This window comes from Tenrec ecaudatus, chromosome 1 (genome assembly GCF_050624435.1).
Source record: "Tenrec ecaudatus isolate mTenEca1 chromosome 1, mTenEca1.hap1, whole genome shotgun sequence".
Lineage (NCBI taxonomy): Eukaryota > Metazoa > Chordata > Mammalia > Afrosoricida > Tenrecidae > Tenrec > Tenrec ecaudatus.
Genome location: NC_134530.1, coordinates 54,857,207 through 54,882,427, shown reverse-complemented (window position 1 = coordinate 54,882,427; position 25,221 = coordinate 54,857,207). Strand labels below are relative to the sequence as shown.

At 55.4% G+C, this 25,221-nt stretch overlaps 1 protein-coding gene across 1 annotated transcript; it reads right to left on the bottom strand.

Annotated features, from left to right (window-relative positions):
* Positions 1–22: 22 nt before the first annotated feature.
* SERINC2 (serine incorporator 2) lies at positions 23–23,638 on the bottom strand. Its single transcript, XM_075538844.1, has 10 exons — positions 23,518–23,638; positions 11,979–12,140; positions 10,014–10,201; positions 9,672–9,751; positions 9,238–9,375; positions 8,117–8,286; positions 6,404–6,494; positions 5,973–6,114; positions 2,104–2,316; positions 23–953 (listed from the first exon to the last, which is right to left on the bottom strand). The coding sequence occupies exons 1-10, from the start codon at positions 23,554–23,556 to the stop codon at positions 818–820; spliced, it is 1,359 nt and encodes a 452-aa protein (XP_075394959.1). The 5' UTR covers positions 23,557–23,638; the 3' UTR covers positions 23–817.
* Positions 23,639–25,221: the final 1,583 nt, after the last annotated feature.

Here is a 25,221-nt window from a genome sequence, read left to right as displayed (position 1 = left end):
AGCAGACTTAACTGTTGTACACTCAGGGTCTTTATTCAACTAAGGGGCAAAGCAAGGTCAGATGAAGGATGTCCTTTGCCCAAGGTCTCACTGTAAATCAGTGGCTCGGGCCAAAAGCCCAGCCAGGTTCCCGGGGGTGGAGGGTGTTCTCCGCCGGACAAGGTGTCCAGTGAGGGTTCTCCCTGGGGGACCACACACTCTGGGAGCCCCGAGGGCCACAGCAGCACCAGACTCCACCTCCCTCATGCCCAGCAGGCCTTCTGGCCCCTCACTCCTGACATGCCATCCCCAGACCCCACCTTGGCCTGGCCTCAGGTGGGAAAAAGCTCAGCCCAGGGCCCCGCCCAGAGGGCGAGGGCGCAGAGAACATACACGGGAAGGCACACACATGGGCTTGATACTGGGCAAAGTCTTAGAGACTTGATAAGGCACGGAGTTCCATAGGGATGGGCCCCCTCGGGGTGTGGTCAGGTTCCTGGGTCTCAGGACGGCCACCCAGCCATGTAAGTGCTCCCCACACTCTGAGTAGCCCTCCCCTTCAGCCCCCTCCTCTGGGGAGCCTGAGAACAAGGAGAACTTTTTCCCCAAAATGGGTGAATGTGAGTGATGAGGAGCAAGGGGGAGAGGCAGCTCCATGGGTCTGGGGGCAGCCGGAGAGGGTACTCAGGCCATATGCCTGGTCCTCCTCCCAGCAAAGGCACTAAGAGGGGAGAGGGCCCGGCACAGGGGCGAGCCCGGAAGGTGGAGGCAGAGGAGGAAGAGAAGGCTGGCTGTCAGCAAGCCCCCAGGCACCAGGGAGTGGGCTTTAGCGGCTGCCTCAGCTGAAGTCTCGGTTGGGCAGGAGCAGGGGGGCGACCAGGGTCCACAGGTAGAGCAGCAGCCCCGCCCAGCTGGCGCAAATCTTCACCCACACCGCCGTCCATGTGCTGATCATTTTCTGGGTCTCGCTGGGCCTGCAACACACCATCAGCACCCCCGAGCCGGCCCTCAGGCTGTGACCTGATGACCACAGCGGCGACCCCCGACTGCAGGGCTGGCTCCTACCCAGCAGCCCTGGTTGTGCGGTGGTGACGTGCTCAGCTACGAGTGGAAAGGCTGTTGGTTTGAAGCCTCCCGGCAGCTCCACAGGAAAAGAGGTCTGGCGCTCTGCTCCCATCGAGATCTTGGCCAAGGAGACCGAGACCTTCCGGGGCAGCTTGAGTCTGTCCTCTGAGGTCACCAGGAGTCAGCCACCACCACACAACAGCAGCCCTGTGGCCCGTCCTCCTCTCAGGCAACTCTGTCCCTCAGTCCTGGCCCTTGACCTTGTGGCCCTGGGCATAGCCCGTGCCCTGGTATCGCAAAACTGGCTCCTGACCCCAACTCCAACTGTGACCCTGGTCCTCGATTCGAGTCAATGCAGGCTTCATGACCTCAGTCCTGCTCCCTGACCTTGTGCTTCCAGTCTTGTGACCTCAGCTCCTGGAACTCCAGCCCTTAGTCATGGCCTCTCACTTTGAGCTCATCCTTGGTCATGTGACCCTAGCCCTGACCCCTTTTCTGGTACCCTCCATCTCAATTCTGACCCTGGACCCTGTGACCCTAGTCTGGCCTGGTTGTCTTGAGTTTAACCCTTTGAATTTTATATTTCAACCCAGGCTTTCTGGCCGACTCAGCCCCATGTTAGCCAAATAACTAACTTCCTGGCTTGAGACAGCCCTAATCTCAGCCCCATTCTGTGCCTCATAACTTCGATTTGGGGTCCTGTGACTGAGCTGACTGCCACACACTAATTCAAACCTTCTTCCGACCCACATCTGACCCCATGACCCCGACCGCCATTCCTGATCCCATACACCCCGTGTGCCCAGCAAAGGCCCAGCCTCACGGCCTGTGGCCCACCTTTCGGTCACCTAGTGAAGGGCCAGGAGCTGAATAGAGAAGGTGTCAGAGGGCAAGTGGGGGATGGACGTGGGGGAGGCTTTGTGGTGGGCCCCTGAAAAGCACTTCACCCACAGGCCTGGCTCAGCATCACAGGAAAACTCAGAGCCAGGGAGAAGAGAGGGGTGTGTGGCATGCCCACCTAGTCCCCGAGGCTCGCCGCGCCCAGCCAGGTGCACACACCTGTACCAGTTGGTGAGCGTCATCATGATGTGCAGGGAGGCGAGGACCATGCAGAAGTGGAAGAAGGAGTAGTTGTAGGTCACACCATCTTGCTCGTTGTCAAAGGCCCTGCCCTCGCTGATCACCTGCTGCTCCTGGGTGGCCTCCAGCATGGGCGGGCACGCTTCCGTCTGCATAAGGGTGTTCACTTGCCGGTGGTCTGAGGAGCGCAGACTGCAGTGGGGACAAGGGCGGGGATGAGAGCAGAGCAGCCGGTTGGGACTGCTGGCCCCGAGGTGGGCACACAGGGGCCCAGGAGGCATGGCATTGGCCACACCCCAGGCCAGGAGGCTCCCACATTTGTGGAGGCTGGTGACCTGGTGAAGAGGGCCTGGCCTGGCCTCTCAACTCTGCCCCAACCCCAGCGTGACCTTGGCAAGACACCACCTCTCGGGCTTCATTGGTAAACTCGGGGATACTGCTGTCTCCCTGCGAAGGTTGCGGTCGGGATTAAATGGGATCATTCGGGCAAAGAGCCCTGCACCCGACGCAGCACAGAGCACAGCCTACAGCAAGAGTCAGTGTTATTAAGACTGTCCACTGGCCATTTCCACAAATGCTTACTGAGGACCTACCACGGCCAGGCACCATCCCAGGCGCTCATTAATTAGCAGTGTTTATAATTAATCATGCTCATTTCCTACTACTGTTAAGCCTTCCTGTTTGATCTTTCGTCAATTACTCTCCCTTCCTTCCGACTGATGTGAAACACAGTAACACCAGTAACGACAATGGTATGTCACAGCTTTTCTCCAACGAGGCCGTGAGGTTTTAGAGGATTGAGAACAGAGTTGCAGGCCAGTTCGGTGGTCAAGGAAAATCAGAGCAGCCCTGGATTTCCACAAGTTGGGCAAAGCAGAGCGGCAAGTCGGGCTGAGAAAATTACAGTGGGCAGCCCGAGCACGGGAGGGGAGGTGTGAGGCCTTGCAGGAGCCTGGTGCCTGCCGATCAATGGCCAAGACCCTGGAATTCAGGGACTATCCATTGCAATGGTCCAGCAAGCTGAAGTCGCACGGGAAGCACTCGCTGGTCTAGGCCAGGAAACTTGGAAGACAGCTGCCTGGCCCACTGACTGGAAGAGATCCCTATGTGTGCCCATTCCTGAGAATGGTGACTCAACAGAAGGCTCAAGCTACAGCACAGCCTCGGTGATGTCGCACCCACGGGACATTTTGCTCACGATCATCCAACAACGGCTGCAGCAGTACATGGGGAGGAGACTGCCAGAGTCAATGGGCTCGGGCAGAACGATTGCGAGGCTGCCGCAGCACCGAGCGGTGTTCGGTTCTGTTGTGCAGAGGCTCCACCCAGGCCGGGGCCTTACAACGGCATGCAGCACACGCCTGTCCTTGCTTCCCAAGAGCGAGCGTGATTGCAGCCATGATCCCCCATTCTGCCCATCACTCCAGTTCACCCACAGTCTACCTGCGTGGGTCCACCCCAGTGTCACTTCACTGGCCATGACTGAACCGGGAAGGACTGGGGCCAACGTGCTGCGTAATAGCGAGACATACGAGTTAAGCGTATACAACTCTGAACAAACAACTTGTGTTTTAAAAAAAACAGGAGAGGAAGACTTGGGATCCAACTGCACCCCACTAAGTGAAGAAATCGCCCTTTAAAATCACCCAGCTGACGCCTTTGCCAGGTGAGCAGAACCAACTTCCTTCCAACCAGCCAACGTACGCTGGCATCTACCGCATGGGAGCCCAGGCGGACCGGATTTAGAGCTTGGGCATCAGTGGACCTGCCCTCATGCAGCTGTTTAGGCTTCTGTGTCCTGTATTTTAAGAACTCTGCCCAGAATAAACGGGCACTCGTGGGCTCCCAGAAGGGACTGTCCCGGGAACCACAGTGCGCAGGGTGGGTGAGTATGGGGCATCAGGAAGCACAGCTGCAGGGTGGGACGGGGAGAAACAGAGAGAGGGCGGTGAGGACGTGTTTGCTCACTGCCCGCTCACAGCTCATCTGTAAAATGGAGCGAATACGGGTCTTTCCCAATTAAAAAAATGAAAAAAACAATCAAGCGAGGCGACAAAGAAGAGAGAGGTTTGTGAGCTGCACAGCCTTGACTTGGAGAGAACGTCTTGGTAACGGCGATTACAAAACAAGATGTGAACAGACCCCAAGGCCTTAGACCAGGGGTCCTCAAACTTTTTACACAGGGGCCCAGTTCATTGTCCCTCAGACCCATTAGAGGGCCGGACTATAGTTTAAAAAAAAAAACTATGAACAAATTCCTATGCACACTGCACGTATCTTATGTTGAAATTAAAAAAAAACAGGGCAAAAACACCTGGCAGGCTGGATAAATGTCCTCGGCGGCCCGCAGGTGTTAGTTTGAGGACCCCTGCCCTAGATCATGAGCCTGGAGGCAGGTGTGCTGCGCTTAGGAAAAGGGCTGCCCAGGATGGGTGACTGGGTAAGACAGGTGCAGGACAATGGACAATGGTTCTGCCAGAGTGCAAGGGACTGCAAGGCAGCGAACTATTTAAAGTGGCTCCTAGGGGCCCGGCCTTTGCTACGCCCACCAAATGGCCTGTGTTTCCTGCGGGGTCTGGATAAGAGGGTGGGGGAGAATGATTTAGCTGATGGTAACAGAGTCGATCTGAGAGCACCATCCTCCTGGCTATAAAATGAGCCACGAGGGCAGCAGAGAAGGGATCTCACTACCAGCAAAAGGGAAGACTGAGGAGTGTGGTGTGTCCTTCGGACCCTGAGGTCCCTGTGCAGTGAATGTCCTGGATCCAGGAGACAGGTGTGACACCAGAGGTGCAACCGCAGCAACAGAACCAGCAGCAAAGTTCCGAGGCCGAGCAGTGAACTTCCAGGCCACAGAGCAAATGAAGCTGGGTGCTTTGGGGCAGGAGGTTGGCTTGTGGAGTGGGGTGCCCCCAGGCCCTAACTGGGAGAGCTGCGTTTGCTGACCCACGGGGCTGGAGCTGGATGCCTCCAGGCTGAGCTTATGGCAGCATGGCATGCCCTCTGGGCATTTATTGGCAACCCTCAAAGAGCTCTGTAAAATGCCTGAGCAGGCAGGAGCCAGGTCGAGAGGCTGACGTGCAGAGAGGCTGCCTATGGGCACAGCAGAGAAGACACTGTCCTGACTGAGCCGCTCTGTCGTGAGCATGCATTTCTCCCCTGAATTGTAACCTGTTCACATCCCTCTTAAGCACTGTCATGGTGAGTACCATCTGTGTGGCCACTGCAGCGACCTGGCCAATCCAGCAGGAACGTGGAGGGCTGTGAGAGGAATGGCCGATGTCAGAAAAGACGGAGGGCATGTCTGAGTCCTGTGAGCCAGAGGAGGTGAACTTATGCTTCGTTTTATCATCCAGTGACTCTCGCCAGACAGGCACACACACTCCACCCGGCTGCACACATGTTCTGTGGCTTGACGTAATAGCGAACACTCACACAGCACCTGCTACGGGCCATAAGGAACCTTGGGGGTGTCGTGGGTAACACCTCAGGCTGCTAACCACAAGGTCAGCAGTTCACACCCACCAGCTGCTGCTCCGGAGAAAGATGAGGCTTTCTGCTCCCATATAGATCCCCAGCTGCGGTAGCCCGCAGTGGCAAGTAGTACTCACCATGCGCCTTTAGAAGTGCTTTACACCCATTAGCTCACCCCTAACCCTCCAACGCCCCAATGAGGTAGTTACTGACACACCCCAGCCAGCCTCTGCTCCCGACTCCCAGCGTACTCTCTGCGGGCTCCGTTTCCCCACCAGCACACCACGTGGGGTGGCCATGCAGCTAGTGGAGGATGCCTTCCAACTTGGTTGGTGTTAGGGTCCCCATCCTGCTAGCTCTGGGCCCCAGCATACCTGATGAAAAAGGTGCACAGGATGAAGATTATGAGCCCCACGATGCTGGGGGCGTCCCACCACTGGGTCACGTAACTCACAGGATCTGCCAGGATCGTCTCATTGCCAAAATGGGTCGGTAGGTGGGGGTTGCATTTCTGGTCTAGGGGAGGGAACACAGCCTCCGTGAGCCTAAGTCTGCCTAAGGGACCAGGGCGCCCTGAGGTGGGACCGAAAGCCAGCCCCAAAGAAGGGAAGCTCATTTACCAGCCAGTGCTCAGAGAGCTTCAGGAGTCTGTCTCCTTGAAGGACTGAATTTCAGAAAGAACCAAAGGTAGATGGCTCTGTACCCTGTGTGGGCCCCAGCTCCTCCCCGACAGACCACTGCTGGTCCAGAAATATGGCCAGGGCTTGTTCCCGACTGGAAATACCTCCCCACCCCCAGGACTTGCCTGGCACACTGGACAGGGCCAACCAGGTGACAAACATGGTGTACAGCGTGATGACCGAGGCCTGCAGCAGGCCCGAGTTTGGCTGAGCGTCCTGCAAAGAGGAAGTTCCCGGTAAAACACCTACCAGGCCCAGTGCACCCCTCCCCATCACCATCCAGCCCACTCACTCCCAGCCAGGGCAGGGGATCTCAGAAAATCACACACACACACACACACACACACACACACACAGGGCTACCTGCCTATCACCTTGGGAAAACACACCAAACCAACCAGGTCATTACTACCCACCTTGCCACCCAGAGGGAGAGTTATAATTATTCTAATGCCCCTCGGGGCACCCCTCTCCCTCCATCTCCACAGGATTCGGCCCCACACTCCCCCTGCTGCATTCGGGCCACGGGGTGCCCCCTCCCCACCTCCCACCTCAGGGCCAGCCAGGCCACCCCACTCTAGCATGTAGGCCTCCCAAGGAGGAGGCTCGGCCCCAAAGCCTGACTACAGCAGCCTCTATGTTTAGTGCAAACCCTCTTATTCTCCAGACCCCACACCACCCCATCTTCTTGTCATACTCTCAGATGGCCTGTCCAGTCCCTGGCCCTCGCCCCATCACCTCTTACAACTGTAAATCTCATCTCTGGTTAAGAGCACGAGATCTGGGTTCAAGGCCCAGCTCCCTCCCTTCTGCCCTTTCTCGCCCAGCAACCTCCAGCAAAGCTGCTTCCCTGCTCTCAGCCTCCGGGGACCAGGGTATAAGAATCAAGTGGCATACAGCAGAGACTCGCTGCCAAGGAGTCAATTCTGCACCATAGTAGCCCCACGGGACAGTGTGTGACAGTCTGTGAGTTCCTGAGACTGTCACTCTTTACAGGAGTCGGAAGCCCGCCTTTCTCCCCGAGGAGCAGCTTGGATGCCACCAGCCATGATGACAAAACCAAACCAAGTTCGTTGCCATTGAGTCCACGCTGTCTCATAGCTACCCTCGAGGACCAGGCAGAAGTGGCCCCGTGGGCTTCCGAAACCGTCAACTGTTAGCTATTGGTATGTCTCCTCCTCTTCCTCGCGGCTGTCCCGCCACATCCAGAAAGAGGTGTGCTCAAGAGACCATTCGTGAATGGCCACAGCTTGCTGTGTGACCTAAAGGGGGAGCATCGCCCTCTCTGGGCCTCATCGTTCCCACTGGGAAATGGATCTACTGAAGCCATCTTAGAAACCCACGGTGGGCTGAGATTCCAAACTGTGAGGGGCACATGATTCACAGGGGCTTTCTGAGCAAAACTAAATGCAGGAGCCTCCACCCACCACCCCCAAAGGTCTGGGGGCAGATACCACCACCCAAAGTCCTCAGTGACTCCCATCACGGTCTCCTGGCTCCCACAGAAACAGCAAAGGCAGCTCTGTACCGATCAATGGTTGCAGCCGCTAACGGGCTGCAGGCTGGCTAGACGCCAAGCCTGTTCTAAGGGCCTCGCTAACAGCATAGGAGGTATTCTCCCCACTTTACATGGAGACGAGACGGGCACAGAGAGGTGCAGCCACTTTCCCAGAGACACTCAGCATGCAGGTGTGCAGGCCCGGGCTCTGACCCACAGGGGTGGTCTGGGGAGCCCAGTCTGTGAGCCCGAGTCTCCGTGACTGAGAGCCCCTGCCCAGGACCCCTCAGTTCCCCCAAGGGCCCCACCCACGGGGCGGGGCAGGACCGGGAGGGCTCACCTGGACCTTGGGCAGGACAGCGATGATGGAGACGCAGACGCAGAAGGTGAGGTTGAGGCTGATGAAGACCTTGCCCTCGTGGCAGGTGCCGGGCTGCGTGTAGTAGATGAAGAGCAGTGCCACCGCTGCAATGGACAGCGCGTAGAAGAGGAAGGTGAAGAAGAAGAGACCTAGGGGGGGAGAGGGGTGTCAGCCGGCACTGAGTTGAAAGGCAGTCCCCCCTCCCAGTCTCAGTTTCCTCGCCTGCCTTCAGTGTTGTTTCCCCTTCAGCCATTCACCAACACCCCACCCCTGGCCCCAGGAACCAGAAGGGCCCCTTTGCTATAAATAACTCTAAACTGTAGGACAGACGGCAGACGGGGAGGAACTGCCCCTGTGGGTTTCCCAGGCTGGGACTCGTTAGGGGTAGAAAGGCCGACTTTCTCCCTCAGAGTGGTTTGGGAAAGTGCACCTTGCAGTTGGCAGCCCAGTGCATAACCACTGTGCCACCAGGGCGCCTGCTTGTAATTAAGGCACCCGTTCAAAGAAGCAGGGGAGTCACAGTCACTGGAGCTAGGTGGGTGGCAGGAGGCCTGGTGGCACAGCAGTTAAGCGCTCGACTGCCAACAAAGGTTGGTGGCTTGGTCGCAGGAAGGCCTGGCGGGCTGGAAATATGGCAGCCCAGGGATGCCCGTGGGAGGCACTCCTCTGCCATCCGGGTTTGGCAGCTGCCAGTCTAACCCTGCGCACAGCACCGAACAACAGAGGTGCTCGGCGGTCTGCTGAAGACTTTCTGGCGCTGAGGCCCAATGACCCAACGAGTGTCACTGAAATCAGGTCTGAGTACCACTCCCCCTCCCAACACCCCCACCGACCCCCACTCCTGAACTGCCAGGCTTTCCATCAGTACCCGGGACTCACCAGACATGCTCACTGGACCTGGTGAGCAAGATGGCCCCCCTCTCCTCTGACCCTCAGCACCAGCTGCCTCAGCCCCTCCCACTTCCTGGGACACAGGGGGCTGCTCAGGACGCCCCCAGGTCCCAGTCTGACTCCCAGAAACCTCCCAGGCCCAGTGCGCGCATGCGCACGTGCGAGGGCCTCCCCCCCCCACCCCCCCGGGGCGGGCAGGCCATACTGACCTGCGTACCAGGCGCGCGAGTCGCACTCCTCGGCCTTGCACAGCCATTGCTGGTTCCAGGAGTGCGCGAAGTCCACCAGCAGCACCAGCTGCATGATGATGAAGAGGAAGGAGCCCACGACGCCGAAGTAGAACCAGACTGCGGGGGCGGGGGGGGGGTGGGGTGCGGGGAGGGACAGTGAGGGGAGGGGCAGTCCGCGCTGGGGGCGGGCCCACGCCCAGGGTCGCCTTGCTGGCACACGCGTGTGATCATTGACCAGTCGTCTGCCATGAAAAGCGGTCAAGGCAGGGCCCATCCCCCACCCCACCCCGAGGTGCCAGGAAGCCCAACAGCGGGGGCCACTAGTGTTATCTCGTGGGTAGGGGGCAAGAGACACAGCTGGCAGCCCCCCGGGCTGGGAACCCTACTTCCCTGCCCCGTGCAAGTCCACCTACTTTTGGGGAAGGGGCCGTCCGGGATGTAGAAGGCGCCCACAGTGATGCCCACGAAGACCAGGAACTTAAAGAACCAAAACCTGCGGCAGGAGCGGAGGGAGGGGCACGGAGGACTGAGCTTCACGGGAGCCATCTAGGGCCCCCACACCCAGCGCAGAGCCCGGCAGCAGTGAACAGGAGCGGAGGGAGGGGCCAGAGCAGGGGTGGGGTGGTCACCAGGGCTCCGCCCCAACTGTGGCCTTAGGCAAGTCGCTGCCCTTCTCCGGCCTCCATCCTGAGCTGCCTGAGCCCTGTGCTGCAGCCCCCTGGCTCCGGGGGCTCCTGAGCCTGGGGGTTCCTCACCCATTTTGGATGGCAGCCCGGGGATCCCGGCTGCTGCGCACACAGATCATGAGCAGGCTGAACAGGAAGAAGAAGGCGGCCGTGGCGAAGCACATTCGGTAGACGGCACGGTGGCCGAGCAGGGAGCCACAGTCGATGTGTCCCTGTAGGATGGGGTTCTGGGCACCCTCTTCACACACCCAGGGCAGCTGTGGAGACAGAGTGAGCTAAGTGGCCTGAAGGCCCCGCCCCACACAGGCCCCGTGTCTCCTTGGGAACCCGAACCCCCTCGGCCCAGGCCCCTCCCATCCCTCCACTGTGTTACTGTGGGTGTCCCATTTCCAGCCCCATGACCTCAAGACCGCAAGCCCCTGTCTGAACCTATCACATCCGGATCCCCTGAGGTGCTGGGCGAAACAGTGCCCACAACCGTCATCCTCTACGGTGGCGGCATCTGCAGGCCCTGAGTGGTCCAAAAGGTAAGGCACTTGACAGAAAGGGTAGCCTCAGAAGGCCTGGCACTCGACTGCCACCAAGTCTGCTGGGGACAGCACACCCTCATGGCTCAGAGTCCCCTAAGCTGCCCCCGTCTCCGTGGTGAGGTCTGAGAGTCGCTAACAGAGCCCAGGCAGCACTGGTTCCCACTCACTGTTGCCAAGCCTCTGCCTAGCGGTCCCCTGGGTCTGCAGCACCCCACCCGGGAAGTGGGGAGTCAGGAATCTCAAACAGGGCTTGAGGATTGAGGGGGGAGCGCAGCCTCTGGCTGGTGGCCCGAGGCCATAAAGATTACTAAGATTTTCCAATTGTCCCACGGTTCAGAAGAGACCCAAGTTCTCGAGCAAGGTTCTAAGATCCTCCTCCCCTAATGAGGCACGCCTGTCACTGGCCTTGGATTGGGGACAGCTGTTCATGCCAACCACCGCTCCCTCCCGCCTCAGAGTGTGTGTGTGTGTGTGTGTGTGTGTGTGTGTGTGTGTGTTTGGGGTTGGGGGGGGGGTTGTTTTTTCCTAAAGTTTTCTCGTGGTGCAGTTGAGAACAGGCGCAGCAAACAAACTCGGCCGCTTCTCATTCGGGACACTGGTTAGTCTTGGAGTGCTGTGTCCATGTCCCCCTCTTTTCTGAGTTGTTCTCCCTCGTGGGCAGAAACTCACTGGCCCACTAAGGTTCCTGTCTCATCTTCCCGTCCAGTGGCTGCTATCAGTTTGCTTCCTCGCCCAGTGTTCCCTGCTCCGGACAAGCCTGCAGTCTATTACTCGGCGAAACCTGTGTTAGGTTTTAAGAAGACTCCAGGGGATCATTCTTGGCTGAGGGATTCAAGAGGACCTCGGGGCAAATGTGGGGAGTTCATCCACCCTTCGAGGCTCCAGACAGTCTGGAGTCCATGAGTATTAAAACCCTGCTCTGCATCTGCCCTCTGTGGATTACGATCCTCCACGATCTTTGATCAAAATATGGAGTCATGATAGCCGGGCACCATCTAGTTCTTCAGGTCTCATGGCAAAAGGAGGCAGTTATTCTTGGAGGCAATGTGCCTTCCACACACCCCACACCCTCCTGCTGGTCCTGACCCTCCTTCCTCTGTATTTCCAAGTGAACAGACACCCAAGGTCAGGCCTCACAGAGCTGCTTAGCCCCAGGCTCTACACCAGCAGTTCTCTACCTGTGGGTCCAGACCCCTTTGGGGGTCAAACGACCCATTCGCAGGGGTAGCCTAATTCATAACAGTAGCAAAATGACAATGATGAAGTAGCAACGAAAATAATGTTTATGGTTGGGGGTCACCACCACTTGAACTGTATTAAAGGGTCGCAACATGAGGAAGGTTGAGACCACTGCTCTACACAAAGAACAAGGAGGCACTGATTGGTTAGACCAGTTCCCTAGGCTGGCCCACACCAAGTTGATTCGCTTGCCCCCTAAGGCCTGGGGCACCGGAATGAGTCCCCTCCTGGAGACAGGCCTCCCAGCCCAGCCCCACTCCCTCACCTTGTGCAGCTGACTCTCCACGCCAGGGCTCAGCATGATGATGGACACCAGCACCCCCAGGAAGAGGAAGGTGGTGAAGAGGAGGCGGCTGATGGTGGAGTTGCGGGTGGCAGGGCAGCAGCCGCACAGGATGCAGGGGGCAGAGCCACAGAGGCAGGAAGCCTGCAGGGAGGGCAGGGCACTGGGGCTAGTCGGCAGGCCTTCGCAGCACCCACCACCACCTGCCCACAGATGTCCCCAAATCTCCCCCAGACTTCAACCCTCAAGCCCAGGTAGAGGAGGGAGGGAAGACTGAGGAAACCAAGCCTCAGAGAGGTTAGGTCACACAGTCCTTGAAATCACCAGGCCACACAGCTCTCTCGGGCGTGTCCTGGCTCAGAACTTGAGCAGGGAATGGAGAGTCTGACTTGGTGGAAACAAATTGGTTCAAAACCAAACCACTAGTTAGCTGCGTGACCTTGGACAAATCCCTCAGCCTCTCTGAACCTCTTCCTTCCTCTATAACAGCAGTTCTCAACCTGTGGGTGTCGACCCCTTTGGGGGTTGAACTACCATTTCCCAGGGGTCGCCTAAGACCATGGGAAAACACATATTTCCACTGGTCTTAGGAACTGAGACCCCGCTCCTCTATCCGTCCACCCACATGCAGGTACGCCCACCTGCGAGTACCCGGCGTGAAGACTGTTACCTATGCTGCACCATGCTCCAAGACAAAATTTCATTGATTTGTCATTAGAAATAAATTTCTGTGGGGCAGGCCCCAATCCCAACTACTAAGTGGACACCTGCCCCTCCCCCCAGAAGAATTTATTTCAAAAGAAGGCATTTAATCTGTAGCTCCGGGAGAGGGAAATATCTGATTGGAGCACATGGGTGCTGATGAAGGGGGAGGAGGAGAGAGTTGAGCACACCCTGGCCCACCAGGCCTTGAGGACGATGACCCCAATTAGAGCAGTCTGCCCAAAGAGAAGACCACATGGCCAGCCCCACTATGAGACACGACACCCCTCACTGACTCATAGCCCTACAGAGGACAACACCGGAGACACAGTGTGGGAATTATGCCCAATCTGATCCCACCATATCGAGGCAAAACACTAAAGGGTGCAACAGAACAGCAAGGAAATGGAGCAGCGAGGTCCCCAAGGAATGCTGAAGGTAGATTTGGGGGCCAGGGTGTGGTGCCCCAACAGGCTGGACTGGAAAACACTCCTAAAGGTCAACAAATGATCCTTGAACTAACTACAAGCTTTTCTTTTTGGTGTTTTGTTTTGTCTTTTTGTCATTGGTCTGTTGTTGTTTTGTTGTATATTTTTGCTCTGTCTTGTTTTTGTGCGTGTTGTTATCTCCGCAGGTCTGCCTAATAAGATAGGCTGGATGAACAATCTGGAGGAGAAAACAACACGACCGACAGTTCCAGGGGGACAGGGGAGAGAGGGAGGTGGGGGAAAAGAAGTGGTGTTAACAAACCCAGGGACAAGGGAACAACAAGTGATCCAAATTGGGGGTGAGGAGGGTGTGGGAGGCCTGGTAGGGCATGATCAAGGGTAATGTAACCAAGAGGAATTGCTGAAACCCTGGTGGGGACTGAGCATGATAATGGGACAGGAGGAAAGTCAAGGGAAGTAGAGGAAAGAGCTGGGAGGCAAAGGGCATTTATAGAGGTCTAGATAAACACACATACATAGGCAAATATATTTATATATGAGGATGGGGAAATAGATCTATGTGCATATATTTATAGGTTTAGTATTAAGGTAGCAGAAGGACATTGGGCCTCCACTCAAGTACTCCCTCAATGCAAGAATACTTTCTTCTATAAAATTGGCATTCTATGATGCTCACCTTCACGACACAACCGCTGAAGACAAAGCGGGTGCATAAGCAAATGTGGTGAAGAAAGCTGATGGTGCCCGGCTATCAAAAGATATAGCATCTGGGGTCTTAAAGGCTTGAAGGTAAACAAGCGGCCATCTAGCTCAGAAGCAACAAAGCCCACAGGAAGAAGCACACCAGCCTGTGTGATCACGGTGCCAAAGGGATCAGTTATCAGACATCAAAGAAAGAAAAATCATATCATTGTGTGCTCACCTCCATGATACAATTGCTGAAGACAAATGTGTGCATAAGCAAATGTGGTGAAGAAAGCTGATGGTGCCCGGCTATCAAAAGATACAGCGTCTGGAGTCTTAAAGGCTTGAAGGTAAACAAGCGGCCATCTAGCTCAGAAAAAACAAAGCCCACATGGAAGAAGCACACCAGCCCGTGCAATCACGAAGTGTTGAAGGGATCAGATATCAGACATCATCAGAACAAAAAATCTTACCATAGTGAATGAGGCGGGGAGTGCGGAGTGGAGACCCAGAGCCCATTTGTCAGCCACTGGAGATCCCCTTGGAGAGGGGTCTTGGGGAGGAGATGAGCCAGACAGGGTGTGATGTAGCAACGATGAAAAATACAACTTTCCTCTAGTTCCTAAATGCTTCTTCCCCCTGCGCCCGTCCCCACCCCCGCCACTATCACGATCCCAATTCTACCTTGCAAGTCTGGCTATAACAGAGGATGTACATTGGTATAGATAGGAACTGGAAACAAAGGGAATCCAGGGCAGGAGGGTAGCTTGGAAAGGGGGAACCGATTACAAGGATCTACATGTGACCTCTTCCCTGGAGGACGGACAGCAGAAAGTGGGTGAAGGGAGATGTTTGACAGGGCAAGATATGACAAAATAATAATTTATAAATTATCAAGGGTTCATGAGGGAGGAGGGAGCGGGGAGGAAGGGGAAAAATGAGGAGTTGATGCCAGGGGCTTAAGTGGAAAGCAACTGTTTTGAGAATGATGAGGTCAATGAATGTACAAATGTGCTTTACACAATTGATGTATGTATAGATTCTGATAAGAGTTGTATGAATCCCTAATAAAACAATTTAAAAATAAAGAAATATTTCACAATCTATGATCACATATTGTTTTTATGATCATCACTGTGCTTTAATGATGTTCAATTTGTAACAATGAAAATACATCCTGCATGTCAGATATTTACATTCTGATTCATAATAGTAGCAAAATTACAGGTATGAAGAAGCAATGAGCATAATTTTATGGTTGGGGGTCACCACAACATGAGGAACTGTATGAAAAGGCCACTACTCTATAAGATGGGAATTATAAAGGGCACCTATTTCTCACAGGGCAGTTGTTTAAAATTTATAAATTCAACACCAAATGGAAAGTGGACTTTAAGTCATATGACACACTTTAGATTGTACTATAGAATGCAAATTCCAGGAGGGCAGGAACCTGTGTCTGCTTTGTTCCAAATCAAACTCCCTGCCATTGCGCCCACCCTGCGATGAAACCCAGGAGTGCTATACCAGCCTTGGGCAGCAGGTGGCGGTCAACTCTTTGCCTCTCTAGGTCGGAATCTCCCCCAACCCAAACTGATGTTAGTCGGATCCCTCCAGCAGGCTGAAATCATTGTGAACCTGTTGACACCGACCCCCGGAGCCACCCCCCACTCCCTGCCATTCACAGCTGGATGTGGCTCCACAGCCCAGCCTCTGAGCAAACTACCTCCCCTCTCTCCGCCCCAAGTCTTCAGCGGGGTGCTTAAGAGTCTGGGAACAGAGACCAAGCCCCCACCCTCTGGAGCAGGAAAGATAGTAAACAAACTAGAGCACTGTCGGGAGAGTGGCTCTAGTTTAAGGGGGGGCCACGCCAGGGGCCATGCCGCTCCCTGGAAGAAGGAAAATTTCTCCTGAGAGCTAAGAACAAGGAGGCAGGTGTCCTACCAAAAACTGGGAGGCAAGAATATTCCAGAAAAACTCTAGGGCGCAACGACTGGTCTCTCTCCGTGTGGAACAAAGCAGAGAACCAAAGAGGCCTGGAAATAATTGTTCCACGGGATTGTGGGGACCAGTGTCCGCACCCCAGAGAGCAGGTGAACGGGGTGGTCCCCAGCCACCACTGGTAACCACACGGAAAGCGATCACAAGGGGTCCAGGTTCGAGCAGGCAGGGCAACGTGGAACCAACTCAAAACCACAAAGAGCAGGTGTCCTCCTCTAATGGAACCCTCCCAGGATGGGGGCCCTGGGGCAGCCGCTCAGCTTTCAGCAGAAGCATAGAGAGCTACGGGTCATTAGAACAATCAACCGTTGGTGAGCCAGAGACAAGGCTCCAAAGGCAGGAATGGTTAGGGAAGAAGGACCAGTGGGAAAAGAAACCAGGGGGGAAGAAGGTTGTTACAGGTATGGAGGGCAACCTGTCGTGAAACAAGATGAGTATAAAGGTGGCGTGGAAGACAATTGCTCTGTAAACTTCCAACCAAATCACAGTAAAGCTTGCTGAGAAAAAGAAAACAGCAGCCCCTTGCTCTCTCTGACACAGAGGGGGGTCGCCCGCCTGCCAGCCGGGAGTCAGGGCCAACTCTGTGGCCACTGGCTTGGGGTGTCCGGAGGGCTGGAGAAGACGCTTGGAAACCCAGCCATCACGTTCACTTTGGGCTCCTCTCTCCCTCAGGTATGGACTTGGAACCCAGAGTAGCCACAGTCTGCTTTAAAAACAACAAAAGCAAAACTGTTTTATTGTGAATCGAATGAAGGTTTATGAAGCAAATCCTAATTCACTGATTCCTACAACAGGACCCCACTCCGCCCACGTCTACCCCAGGGATGCCACTGGGAAATCTTGGTTTGGGATTCTGACACTTGACCCTGGGCCCAATAATTACCTTTATAAACCTCTGTGTAGTCATTAGTAAAGCAGGTACACCAAATAAATAAATAAAGTAGACATATCTATAAGGTCAACTTGTAGGATTGTTTTCTGAATTATGAGCTAGAAAGATAAGTGACAGATGGATGGATAGGTAGATGGATGGATGGATGGATAGATAGATAGATAGATAGATAGATAGATAGATAGATAGATAGATAGATAGATAGATAGATAGGTGTTTCCCCATAGTGGGCAACATCCTGGTGGGTGGAGGGCGGGGGGTGCTGGGATGGTCCCGGGAGGCTGCCCAAGCAGACGCCTACATTTTATCCAAGATGATGGACCGTAGCACAAAAGTTTTACATCTCTGGGCAGCAGCAGTGGCGTCAAGTAACTTTTTTCTGATAAGGAGGCAGTAGCCCAATTAGCTTATGAACCTATGATGTAGATATATAGATCATAGCTGTTGTTACTATCCACTCTATGTCTCCAAAAACAACCTCCTTGAATAAAGTGCATATGCCACTGAAAATAAAATAAAGAAGATATGATAAAATAATAACAATGTATAAATTATCAAGTGTTCAGGGGGAGGGGGAGCAGGGAGGGAGGGAGAAAAATGAGGAGCAGATGCCAAGGGCTCAAGTAGAAAGCAGGTGTTTTAAGACTGATGATGGCAACATATGTACTAATGTGCTGGACACAAATGATGTATGTACGGATTGTGAAAAGAGTAGTATGAGGCCCTAATAAAATGATTTTTAAAGGAAATAAAATAAAGAAGAGAGTTCTGGGAGATAAAACAGAATGGGAAGAGGCTCTGCGGTGGGCAGGAGCTGAGGGCATTTGAGGGGTGGGAAGAAGGCTCTTAAGACCAAAGCCTCATGAGCAGACAGGCTGGCCCAGGTAGGAACACAGAGACAGGGCCTGGCAGCCACATGAAGAACCCTGGCTTCATGTTCACAGCATCAGGTGGCCCTCTGGAGTTCTAAGCCAGCAGTGTGACCGGAACAGTTTCACATATTTTAAAAAACCAGCTTTGTGGAGAGCAATGTAGAAGGCCCCTGGTTCCTCTGAAAGCCCACAGCCTTCGCTGGGGACTGGTCCCAAGGGACACAGCACAGTCTCCCTTGGGCTGCAGCTGCCGCTGTCTCCCTCTTACTGCTCCCCCAGCCTGGAGCGGGTCCCGGAGCCCCTCCTTACCCATCTCTCTGTCTCCCACAAAGCCAGGCACAACAGGATGCTCTAAGAAACGTCGGATGAGATTTTTCACATGGCTTAAATCAAAGCCAGTCCTTTCAGCTTGCAGGCCCTGACCTCAAGCCCTGCCTCCTGCCCACGGCCACCTCTGGGAGTTGAGGGAATGAGCCAAGGCCACCAGAAAACTAGCCTATAGCCATAGGAGCATCAGACGGAGCAGGCTATCATTCCCCTTTTGCAGATCAGGACACTGAGGCCAGAGGGGTGAGACGCATGTCAGAGGTCACCCACCAAGTCAATAGCAATGCCAAGTAATAACAGTGACAGCTGAGATTTATCCAGGGCTACTCGGTTCCGGGCACTGTGGTGAGCAGTTGACGCTGAGAAGTGCTGTTGCAGTCTCCCGTTTCTAGATGGGAAAACTGAGGCCCAAAGAGGTGGTGACATGGCCAAGGGCATGCGGCAAGTAAACTGAGGAGCTGGGCGTCAAACTCCAGGTCAGTCTGTGCCAAAGGCCAGACTCTGTCCGCAGAGCAAGGCTACCTCCTGGACCACTAACTCGCTGAGGGCTGTCTCACTTCATTCCATAACACCCCAAGGATAAACGCTTCATTCCACAACACCCCAATATAAACGCAACCCCTCCAGGGACATAAGAAACCAAGGAAAGCCAACAGATACTGCTTCCCAGAACCAGGCGCCTAGGCAAGTTGGTCAAGCCCTGACTCAGCTTGTTACCAGCTCCGTGTGGCCCATTTGAGGGTAGGCAAAGCTGGAAGCTGGGCCTCTTATTCTAGTTCTTGGAGATCAGAATCCAAGCGCGCCTGAGTGCTGAAACCTCAACCAATTTGAGGGCTGGCTGGCAGCCAGGAGGACCAGGTCCAAGAGAGCAAAACACACCCCAGCTCCCAGGCACTTCCAGTAGGAAGTGTTTGCACACTTTGACCCCTTCACTCTGCCCCCTCTGGGGGGACCCCTCCTACAGGAACTCTTCCCACAGCCAACCAGACCTCGGAGGTTAAGCGTGGATCTGAGTATGCACAGACACACTTAGACATGGATGTTCACATGTAGCACTGCACACAACAGGGAAATAACAGGAGAAATAACTACATGCCCATCAATACATCCCAGGGCTCCTATAACAGGGACCTGAGTAGCCCTTAAAAAAATTTAAACTATCATCGAGTCAAGGCTGCCTCATAACAACCCCCTGTGGGTTTCTGAGATGGTAAACTGTTTACGGAAGTAGAAAGTCCAGCGTTTCTCCTGAGGAACTGCTGGTAGTTTCGAACTTCTGACCATGCAGATCACCACCCAACTCGTACCTGCTACACCACCCGGGCTCCTTCAGCCCTTAAAATGGGTGTGTTTAATTTTGTGAAAATCCAACCTCGATTAGGTTGATTTTATATGTACAGGAAGTTAAAGATCTTAAATTGAAAATGAATGTAGACCCAAAGCACTTACGAGCTTATTGGACTCTCGAGAAACTTCAGAGTCCAGCAGCGGGGGGGGCAGTGGTGGCCCACATCCTCCCCGGGAGGCACAGAGGCAGGGAAGACCGCCTGGTGCTGATACTCTAATGTAAACCACCGAGGCTGCCTGGGAGCCTGCTCCCTCTCTCCCCACCAGAACAAACACGGAGCCTTCAGGGTGTGTGTGTAGACGTGAGTGGGGGGGCGGGGTGGGGGTGAGAAGTGGAAGCCACAGGATGCTCTCTGTGGCTGAGGTGTCCCCTGGAGAAGTCCTAGAAGGTAGAGTAGGCCGTCAGCCACTGAAGAATCATCAGGAAGACGGCCCCCCCAGCCTCCCTCTGCTGCCTGTGTACTGCCAGTTCTAAGGAGCTCACCACCGCCCATGGCCAGATGGCCCCGTTGCTAGGTGGCTCTGGGCCTGTGGGTGGTTTGGCTTGGTTGGCACAGGCTGTCACAGAGCCAAAAGGACTCCTTCCTGGTTGCTCCTCGGGCCACTTGTTAGAACCACTCATGGGTGGCCAATGGGTGGGAGGAGCTGAGGGCTGGGCTCACAGTTTAGAGATATTTTGCTAACACAGCTGGTCCAGGTAAGGATGGGATGCCCCGTGCAGACTTCAGGAGCAACCTCATGAGTGGTTGAACCCCCAGGATTAGACAATGAGGGAAGAGACTGCCCCCAAGCTACTCAATGCACCCTTCCTTTCCCAGGGCTGTGCCAAGAATCCCAATGTTGTCAATTTGAGACTTGCGAGTGAAGGGGTGGAGTTTAGCCTGTCAATCAGGTCAAGCTTGATGACCTCATTTGGAGGTGCTAAGGAGATAAATAGCTCACTGGAGGCAGGATGCAGGCTCGCTCCCTGGGAGATACTGCAGCTGACAAGACACATGGAACAACGACACTAGTGTCCTGAGCTGGAGGAGCCACATGGAGACCCCTGGCAGCGCTGAGATGCTTACCACACCACTGGATCCAAAAGACTTCCCACCACCAGGCCTGTGATCTTCCTGAATTTGGCATCATTGTATGTATTTCATGAGTCTGAAGAGGATTTTATAGATTGGTATTGGACATATGAGCTAATACCGAACTTATAGACTTATCTGGACCGGGCTGGGATGTTTTCATAATGTACAATTACTCTTTATATAAAGCTCTTTCTTATACACAAGTGTCCCTGGATTTCTTAACACACCAGGTCCTTGGCCTGGCGGGCCACTAGCCTGCAGTACGACATTAGGCAAGTCCCTTCTCCCTTCTGTGGGGCTCCGTTTCCTCACCTATAGAAAGAGCTTCCGGGACAAGACAGTGAAGTGGCTTAGGGCCCAAGCTCTGTGGTCAGACAGCTCTGGCTTCCACCAGCCCAGCCACTTCCTCCTCCGTGGTCTCCAATGGAATACCACTTGGGGTCTCCAGAGTGCCCACCACACGTCAGCTACCTGCTGTGCATGTTGGTGGTCTCAGTCCTACTTCAGCCTCACACGGCCTGTTACCTCCACTTCACAGACCAGGAAGCAGAGGATCTGCGACACCAAGGGACTGCCCATGACCACGCAGCTGACAGGTCTGACAAGGTACCTTTCAACTCATACCCAAGACTGACCCCCGAGCTGGCCCTGACCTGGCCTGCCTGGTGGCTCCCATCCTGAAAGGGTCCACCTTACCTTCCCACCCACAGCCGGGGTCACCTCCACCCTAGTCCAATGCTGACGCAGCGGCACAGTGAGCCAATGCACAGGCTATGGTGAGAAAGGTACAGAAGCATTCGTTCCCCATTGAGCTATGGACCCCAAAAGGATACCCCTGAAGATGCCAGGGAACCTTCTATGGGTCATTCCTCTGAGGCAAATCTCCAAAGGAACCGTGCCCAGTAGTGCTCAACCGCAGCCCGCAGGACCATGCCGCGGTGAGGAAATCAGCGGCCCTCTCTGATCCAGTGTTTTCATCTGAGACATGGAAGTAGATGAACTGCCCAGGGGAGGTGGTGCCGTGAGGTAAGGGAAAGGACAGGGGGGAGGGCTGACTACAGCAGTGGGCCGGTCTCCGGATGCAGTAAACGGCATTGTAGAATGAGTCAAAGTGGGTTGGTGGCACAGTAGGAATCCAGTGTCAGGGCCCAGGACCCCAAGGGGAGGGCACTGAACGGCACCAGGCAGGGCAAATCCCCTCACCCGTAGTAGATACTGAGCTATTTCCCCATTCTACCCTGGACCAGCCCAGTCCCTCTGGTACCCAGAGAGTGGGGGAGGGGAGGTGTGGACAGATCCCATTTAAATCCTGATACAGCCTGGGAAGCCCTGTAGGGGGTCACTAGGGGTCAGAATCTACTCTATGGCAGTGGGTTTTGATTTGGGGCAAGGGAGAGTGGGGATAGAGTCCCCCCAGACCCCCACTGTGCATCCTTAGACAAATCAGCTAAGTTCTCTGCGCCCAGGTTTCAGCATCTGTAAACTGAGGATGTGAGCGGCTGCATGGTGACTCAGAGGCCAGTGTATGACTACATGCCTCCAGTGGGAATTCGTTCTCCACCCTCCTTTCTCAGATGAGAGTAGTAAGTAACAAGAGCTCCCGAGCATGTGTGAGCACTCCCTCCATGCCTGAAGCCGGCTGGACACCGGACCATTTATGCCCCTTACTCCATGGGGCATGTGTGTCCCTTACTTATGGGCCAGGCGCTGTTGACTCCCCAGTTACAAATGGGGGACAGAGGCACAGGCCCTCAAATCCCCACCCCAGGGGCTCCACCAGATAGAAATCTGGTCAAGTGGGAGGAGGAAGCTTTCCTGCCACCAGGAAGCAAGCCTTTCTGGCTAGCACGGACCTTGTCTTGGTGTGGATGGATGGATTCAGGGACCAGCTTGGGGTCAGCCTCCTATACCACATACACTCGGGGTTACCCGAAGACAAATGGCCTGTCCCAGGCCCACTCCACAAGGAGCCTGTCTCAGAACTGACTGTTCAGGAAATCCCCAGCTTTGCCCTGCTGAAGCACACACAAACCAGGGACAAAGAAAAGCAGGCCCTAAGAGTCAGCAGCCAGCCGACCCCCTCTCCTCAGACCCCCTCTCCTTGCTCCTCTTTGTGTGCAGGCCTGGAGGAGGGGCTGCCTGACAGAACCTCAGACGGATTTAATGAGGGGAACAGGAAAAGGAGAGGGGGCTGGGAGTCTGGGAAAAGTGAGCGGAGAGGGGGGCTCCCACCCCACTGTCTGCCCAAAGCCCCTCCTTCCCAGTGCTGGCTGCAGCCCCTGAGCGAGGCCTGCATCCCTCCACCCCAGGCCACCTAGAAACCCCCACACTCCAACACTGCCCAAACTCCTGGACCCCCAACCCAATGTTGGCCCAGGTGGTCCTTGGGCCTACACCAACTTCACCCAAGGGTGGCAGATAAAGGCCAGATGGGGGCTTCCTTCCTGCCCCTCCCTCAGCTTAGGCTCCAGTGGGATGGGAGGGGAGCTTTGGGGCTGGCTGGCTGGGGAAGTGTCTAAGTTTGTGTGAACCCCACTGAACAAGGGATGTACAGTGACAGACAGCCGGACTGACAGGCACAGAACCACAGAGAAAGACAATGACAGACGGGGCGGCAACAAACAAAGAAAAACAGTCGGACCAGCGAGGGGGCAGAGTGGATCTCAGACGTACACCCAAGGTCCCCGGGAGCCCCGGAGAGGGGCGCGGGCCGCCCGCGGGAGGGAGAGGGAAGGATCGGGGCTCAGAGGGTCCGGGCTGGGGGGCTACACAAAGAGCGCGCCCGGGCGGGCCGCCCCAAAAGACGCACTCCGCCGACTCCAAGTTGGGAGAGGTGGAGCGGCGGGGAGGGGACAGCGACAGCTCCGGGCCTCGGTCCCCGGGAGTCCCCGGGAGGGCGCTGGCCAGGGCCATTCCCCGCCCCCCCCCCGCCCTCCCCGCTCCCGCAGTAACCCGAGCCCCGACACCAGCTGCCCGGGGCGCCGGAGGGCCCAGGGGACGGGGGCCGGGAACCCGGGGGCCTCGAGTTGGGGACGCGGCCAGGGGGGTTAGGAGGCGGGAGCGGGGACTGGGGGCGCCCCGGCAGACAAGTTTGGAGGAAGGTTCCAAGAGAAAGTGCGGGCGTGGGAAGAAGGCGGCGGCGGCGCGGGGCCGGGCGCGGGCGGGACTCACGCAGCTGAGCAGGGAGCAGGCTCCCAGGCAGGCTCCCATGCCGGCGGCGCGGGGGGCGCGGGGGGCGCGGACGCGGGCGCGGCGCGAGGCGAGGGCCTGGGATCCCGCCGACTCGGGGCGCCCCGGCTGGCCCCGCCCCGCCCCGCCCCACCTGCCCACGTCACGCGCCGCTTTCGGGCGGGGCTTTGGGGCAGGTGTGCTGGGCGGGGCGTGGGGGAGAGACACCCGGGACGCCCGCGACCGCGAGAGCCCCGGGACCCGACCCCATTCAGGCCCAGAATTCTGCCTCGGTCCGAAACGAGGATTTGGAATGTTGGAGACCTCCCGATTCCGTCAGCCCTGGGAGCAGAGAATGGACCCCTCCAACTGACCCCGCGGACCCTGCTGCTCGGACTCCATACAGAGGTGCTGACCAGGACTACCTCGATGGAGACCTGGACAGAGTTACTGCCGAAAAAACGTACGAGGGGCTTCCAAAAGTGCGTGGGAAATTCCACTGTCTGCTCTGTTTTGCACTTGTATTTCTTTGTTATGAGAAGCATAATGAAGTTCAACAGTCTTTTGCTTTTACTGCCCCCCTTTCCAAACAAGCAGCAGAGAAGAGAAAATGAGAAGTGGACAACTTTAGCAATTATCTCCGTTCTAACAAGCTTCAGTGCATGGCTAATTCAGCAGTCACGTGGTCTGGCGATGATTAATGCGCGCATTTCCCCATGAGCCAGTTAATTGTGGAATGGCAGCTCTGAACGTGGATGAACCTGAAATTAGTCAGTCGCAGAAGTACAAAACTGGGATGTGGCCATTGCTGTAAAAAGTCGAGAAAAGCTTCACACTCACAGAAACATTCTTTGGTGCCTGCCTCGGGTGGGAGAACTTGTCATCCAATTGTCTCACAACGTTTTGAAGCCCCTTAGTTTACGTGGGGCAGCCCTGGTGGTGGAGCAGTTCCGCATTCCTCAGCTACCTGCAAGCTCAACGGTTTGAAACCACAAGCTACTCCAAGGGGAAAAGATAAGGCTTTCTACAGTTTGGAAAACCTCGGGGGGTTTACCCTGTCTTAGGAGTCAGTATAGACTCCGTGGCAGTGAGTTTAGTTTGGGGGCTTCAGTCTATATGGGGAAGCCCTGCTTACACATTGGGCTGCTAATTCAAGGTCAGCCGCTTGAAACCACCAGTCTCCCACAATGAGAAAGACAAGACCTTCTGCTCCCAGAAAGAGTTACAGTCTGGGAAACCCACAGGGGAAGTTCTACCCGGAGTAAGAATTGACACACTGGCAGGGAGTCTGAGAACCTATGAGACCAAAAGGGAGTAGGGACAATAGAGCCCCGGAAAGGGAACAACCAGGACATCATTTACAAGGTCACCAAGATGTAACTAATGTTGCTGAACATGATTGTGTCGACATGGCCCAAAGGGGATTTAATTTGCTGTGTAAACTCACCAACAACACAGTAAAATACTCTTTCAAAAAGAAAAGAGGCAAGCCACTTCATCTCTCTGAGCCTCAGTTTCTCATCAGTAAATGTGGGTTTCCTAGTCTGTCCCTCACTGGGCTGTTGCCCGGATGAGTGGGACAAGACAAAGTGGGTGACTGTCCCAGGTGACCTCTCTGTCTGGTCCTCATTTCCCCAGCCTTACACTCTCACAGCCCCATCCTCCCCTCCCTCCGGCCATTCCTCAATCGCCACTGGTTCACAGCAG